The sequence below is a fragment of the Daphnia carinata genome, chromosome 4, assembly GCF_022539665.2.
Source record: "Daphnia carinata strain CSIRO-1 chromosome 4, CSIRO_AGI_Dcar_HiC_V3, whole genome shotgun sequence".
NCBI lineage: Eukaryota > Metazoa > Arthropoda > Branchiopoda > Diplostraca > Daphniidae > Daphnia > Daphnia carinata.
In genome coordinates this window covers 8,042,511-8,048,365 of record NC_081334.1, presented here as the reverse complement: position 1 = coordinate 8,048,365, position 5,855 = coordinate 8,042,511, and the positions used below count along the sequence as shown (strand labels likewise).

The following is a 5,855-nucleotide window of genomic DNA, read 5'->3' as shown; positions in this document are numbered from 1 at the left end:
TCTTCCCAGTGTCTCAACGACATAACTCCAACAAAGTTTCGCAAAGCAAAGTGCGCATTATAAACCAAAAATAGCCCTATAACAACACCAATAACCAAATGGAAGTAATAATCACACACCAGGAGACGAAAAGGGTATACGAGCTAATTACTATTAGCGATACCGAAAATGAGGATACGCAACAGGAATGCAAAGCAAAAGAAAGTGAGGAAAGTGCAGATAGCAACACGCAATTAGTGCAGTACATGGGATGGAACGGAATAGAAACAGAAAAGAACAATTCTTACGGAAATAAGGAAAAACGGAATGACAGCAGTGAATCAAGTGAAGATGATGGATTAACAGCGTATAGTGGAATAGAACCCGTCTATGAAAGTGACTACAGTGTTGAGTTTATTGAGTTCGACAGTGACACATATCTTCAGTGTGACCCTCCTCAAGAACGGAACAAGCCAGAAAACCAACTCAAGGAAACAAAAGCGTGTAAAAACTGCCGGATGAAAACGATAGCATCCATATCAGCAGACCGAGCAGAGAAAATTCATTTGCGTAGACAAGCCACGATAGACTTAGAAAACGGTAAGTTTTCTTTGACGATGATGGGAGCCCCAATGCAGGTGATAAGAAGATGCATTCAAAATAAATTCAGCACGCAACAAGGTTGGCCAAGACAGAAGATGGCAACATTTCTAAACAAAAGATATGAGGAAGGACAAACATTACTCCACTCAAGCGTAAGAAAAAATAGGTACGACATCACAGACCTGCTACTATCCTTCGGAGCGGATCCAGAACTATTATACCACGGAAAAACAATCGGCCATAAAGCAGCAGCCTTCAACGATCTACTGTTACTACGAATCCTGAAGCATTATAATTGCGAATTTACAGCCCAAGACAGCAATGGAGAAACCCCCTTGATGGTGGCAATTTCACATAAAAATGAAGAATGTGCAAAGTTAATATGGACACCAACTAACATCAACATGACAGGACCACATGGAACAACCGTTTTGCATTATCTAGCCGAATATGGCCTGGAAGATGTGGCCTTCCAAATTTGCGCAACAAGAAGTATCTACATCAACAAACAAAACGACTCAGGCACAACCGCCTTACACGTAGCAGCCGGATTCAACAGAATCGACATGATCGAAATTTTACTGTTACACGGAGCAAACCCAAGGATAAAAGACTCCCATGGACACACGGCTGAATCACATCCAAGCAGTGATAGAGCTCGAGCAATATTCCAAAAATGGGATCAAAAACGTAACAGTTATTCTCAGACAAAGACTGGAAAGAAAGGAGAAATACAATATCGCCGCGAGAAAAGCGAAAAAACCATGAACAAAGTTAAAATACTGGGCTTAAGAAAAAGCAAGAATAAAAAAAGAAAAGAAAGAAGACAATACACTCGCAACTTGATTCAAATCACCTGCAATTCTTCTTCTTAAAATTTTTAAGTGGAGGAACCAGATTAGTCGACCATAGCCATCATAGCAGCAACTGTAGCCGGTGACGGGAAAAGAAAAAGGAAAACAAATTCTTCTAAAAATTTTTGGTGAAGGAACAAGTTTTATTATTCATCCATAGCAACAACTGTAGACGGTGACGGAAAAGGCAAATTGGTGGACCAATTCTCATTATCGAAGAGGGGAAGGAATGTAACGAGCCCAAAGGCTATCCAAAGACAGCCACACCCTTTACATCCCTCAAGCGTTTCACAAGTGAAAGCGAACGTATCCCCTCCCATTTTACCTTCAATTTGTGTGTTCTTAAGTAGTATAAATACTGCATGTATGTACCATGAAATTCGGAATTGTTACGACAATCCACTGTAATACACGAGGTTCGAAACTTTACATTTGGAAGTGATGTGGACAGGAATGTTTTAGAATTATCTCCATCTTTTAATTTATGTACTGCTTCATTCCATCGTTGAACATGGCCCAGTTCATGAGTTAGATCGTGTTTCTAGAAGTGCGATACAATTTATATTAATCCATAAATCAAAATGCATTATTTGAATAACTTACCAAATAGTGTCTTTTCGCATTATGTCTTGTGTAATTAGAAACCGCGAGTGGTTTATGAGATCCATCTTTGTTCTTTTTTGGAACGCAGCCAGGGAATAGATATTTAAACATCCTTGCATTTTTCCCCCACATCCCCAACATCTTCGAATAATTCCTTGGGATCATTCAGTTTCTTTGGGTTAGTTAAACTGCTAACGGCACAAGTTAACACATCTTTTTAAACTACTTCCCAGACAGCACACTTCCGTCCTTAAGACGTCTTTTGTCCTAGTCAACGGGACTGTGCCAACCGTATTAAAAACATCCCAGAATGGTCTGAAAGGCGACCAATTCTGGTAATTATGACCGCCGAAACCAGGGATAAAAAAGGGCTTTTTAGGTTTTTTGTACGGTGACGTGGGCCCAAAGACGTCTTTTGGTCGGGCCTAAGGACGTCTTTTATTGGGCCAATAAAAGTTTTTTGGCCGCCCGTACATTAAAGGCAAAGTGAAAAAAGATTGGCGTGGCTGGAATAAAACTCGGGTCTCCCACACCACTTTCAGATGCTCTTTCCACTGACCCATTCTACACATGATAAAATAAATATTCCCGAACAATAAAACAGAAATGTAGGAAAATAGTTTTCTTTCGACAACAGATCCCAAGCAGGAAACTTTAAAAACATAAAGATGTAGTCGAAATTAAGGTAAACCTTCGTTCCCTCAAAAGTAATTAAACCAATTATGCAAAAAAATTTTTAAATTCCAAACTTAGTATGATCTGTAAATTTTTTAAGGACATGAATTATTTGAAATTAAGTCCTATCATAACTAATGCTTATTTTGAGGATTTCCTATGCTAAATTAATGTATATATTTTTTTTGGCTCCCTTTTTTCTCGCTTACATTTATTTCAATAGCTTGATTCTCGTAAGCTATTTGTTAAGGCATTTTGATAAAAAGGGGAGTCGACTTCGAGCTCGCAAAAAACGCGACAAAACCACTTGACAATAAGTTTAGTATATGTGCATTTTGGTTCACAATTCTAATTTCGGCCCAATAAAAGCCGTCTTTTTTTGCCTAGTTTGGGACCGATAAAAGCTTTCTTTTATCCGGTCCTATATAAAGTTTTCAGGACGGTTTTTATCCCGGAAAAACCAGGTGTGTTGTCTGGGTTTCAGACCATGTTTATTTCGGTTAAAAAGCCTGATTTCGGCCCAATAAAAGCCGTCTTTTTCACGGCGTTTCGAACCAAGCAACGTCATTAAATATGCCTAGTTTGGATACGACAAAAACCGTTTCTTTTATTGCGCTTCGGACCGCATGTTTTGGTAAAGAAGAACCAGTCTGGGCCTTATAAAAGTCATATTTTTCCGGTTGCCACCCGTTTCGGCACTTTTTTCGGCACTTTGAATTTTGGTGTTTTCGGCACCAATTTTTTCCGTTTCGGCACTGCGATTGTCTTTTTCGGCACCGCCACCAGAGGTGGTCCTAAGTATTGGTATTACAATGTATGTTTTCTTAGCCACTTTTGTCCGTTTCGGCACTATTTTTGTCTGTTTCGGCACCACCCCCAAAATTCGTAAACAATAAATTCCACTAGGTGTCGTGTTATAATATATTGTGAAATTTTGCTCACTTTGTTCTTAGACGCTTTGTTAGCAAGTTTATTAAAGTTTATTTGAAGTTTATTAAGTATATCATGGAAAGACCCCCTAGATCGAGGAAACAGCCCAGCCGGTTGGCAGATTATGAGGTTAGTGGTGATGATAGTGTTTTTTTCTAACCTGCTATTTTAAATCTAGGTTAAGTAATATCCTTGTTGACCGCAAACATGGATACAAGTTTGGTGTCTGGAAGGTGCTGAGTAATGGTATTCTTTATCGGTGTAATCATCGACCACAGCAGAATCCTTGCAAATGCACAGTTTTGCAATCAGGTACATACATTGTCTTTTTAAAGATTTCTTGTATTATTTAATGCTTATTCTGATTTCAGGCAATGCGATCATCCAGCGAGGAGTGCACATTACTTCCTGCCCAAAACAAGAAAATATATATGAGTCGCTAGTCCTTTACAGGGACGCTAAGCGTGAAGGATTGAAAAATAAGGGGAAATCTGCTAAGGCCATTACCGACCCCATCATCGCTAAGCACTTTGCATCAAATAGGAGAATGAAACTTGTGAATAGAACACAAGTCTGTAAATCAGTCAACATGGCTAGGTATTTTTACACATTTCTTGCCTAAGTATTTATTTAAAAAATTCCAAACTTTGTTTAGAGCGAAGACTCGTCCAAAAAATCCAAAAACACTGGATTTTTCATTTGAGGACGATGGAATTCCGGATGGGCTAAACCTTCATGACGTAGTAACCGCTAAGCGCAGACACATACTCTGTTTCACTAACAAACAGGCGCGGCTATTAAAAAATGCTAAAAGATGGTACATGGATGGAACATTTAGCATCATCAAAAAACCATTTATGCAGATGTGGACGATACACGCTTTCATTCGATATGGAAACGAAAAGAAAATGGTTCCATTATGTTTTGTCCTCATGGCTAGTAGGACTCAAAAGGACTACATACGTATGCTGAAACACATAAAAACTGTAATTCTTGGTAACAGGTATAACTATACATTTTTTATGACTATGAATGTAGTAATTACGAGACATTATTTATTTGTACATTTACGCCATGAAAGAATGTGTCGTTGATTTTGAGAAGTCAGTGTGACTGGCTATTGAAAAAGAGTTTGGTATTGGTGTTAAAATATTTGGATGTGGCTTCCATTGGACCCAGTGTATTTTTCGTCGCATAAGATCATTGGGACAGACAAATTAATAAGTAAAATTTTGAAATATATTAATGAATATTATAGGTTTAATAAGAGCATATCGTACAGACATGCGAATTCGTGGGATTTGCAAGTGAGTGTGAATATTTCTATATTTCTTGTGGAACTTAACAGATGTATTTACTAACTATTGCAGGAAAATGATGTCTCTCCATCTCCTCCCACATGGAAAAATCCCTACTGCCTTTGCAAATTTAAGATCAGCTGTCTGGGAAATTGAAAACAGGGAGAACCGAACTATGATGCGAAAACTGTACAACTACATGGAAAATACCTGGATCGACAGCTTGCTTTGGCTTCCTAAAGTTTGGTCGGTCTTCATGCAAGAGGTATTAAAAGAAAAATATAATTTAAAACATTCAAATGATTACATTCACTCTAACATGCTTTAGGTGAGAACCACTAATGACGTTGAAGGCTGGCACACACATCTAGCAAATCACGCTGGACTTAGCATTAGCAGTAAAGGCCTCAACCTGTATATTCTCCTCGAAGTTCTCTACGAGGAGGCTATACAGGTTGATATATACACAAAGATGCTTGAACAGGGCCAAAAACTGAGAAGACAGCGGAAAACTTTCAAAGAATTAAATTTAAAACTGTTTGGTTTGTGGAACGACTATTCCAAACAAAAGATAACGACCGCAGAACTTTTAGAACAATGTGCAGATATTTACGCAAATTCAACGCAATTAAATATGCAAAAACGGCGAACGATGCTCGTCTCTTTGAGTTAGAGACAGAATAGAAATTAAAAGTATGAACAAAATTGTATTGGATGGCTCAAAAAAAAAAATACAAAGAGAACACTGTGTTCACCAAAAAATATTCAAAAATTTCACCAAAACCAAATCGGTTCGGGTGTTTACCGAAAAAAATGACACATTCCATAGTGAACACTACCCCGAACCGTGCCACCGGTTCGGGTGTTCACCAAAAAAAATCAACATTCCAGAGTTGTTCAAATAATAAATACA

The 5,855-nt window shown here is 38.2% G+C and overlaps 1 protein-coding gene across 1 annotated transcript; it reads left to right on the top strand.

Moving 5' to 3' along the window:
- The first annotated feature begins 4,870 nt into the window (after nucleotides 1–4,870).
- Nucleotides 4,871–5,615, top strand: LOC132087911 (uncharacterized). Its single transcript, XM_059494995.1, has 3 exons — nucleotides 4,871–4,951; nucleotides 5,015–5,207; nucleotides 5,271–5,615. Exons 1-3 carry the CDS (start codon nucleotides 4,890–4,892, stop codon nucleotides 5,613–5,615), a joined length of 600 nt encoding a protein of 199 aa, XP_059350978.1. The 5' UTR covers nucleotides 4,871–4,889.
- Nucleotides 5,616–5,855: the final 240 nt, after the last annotated feature.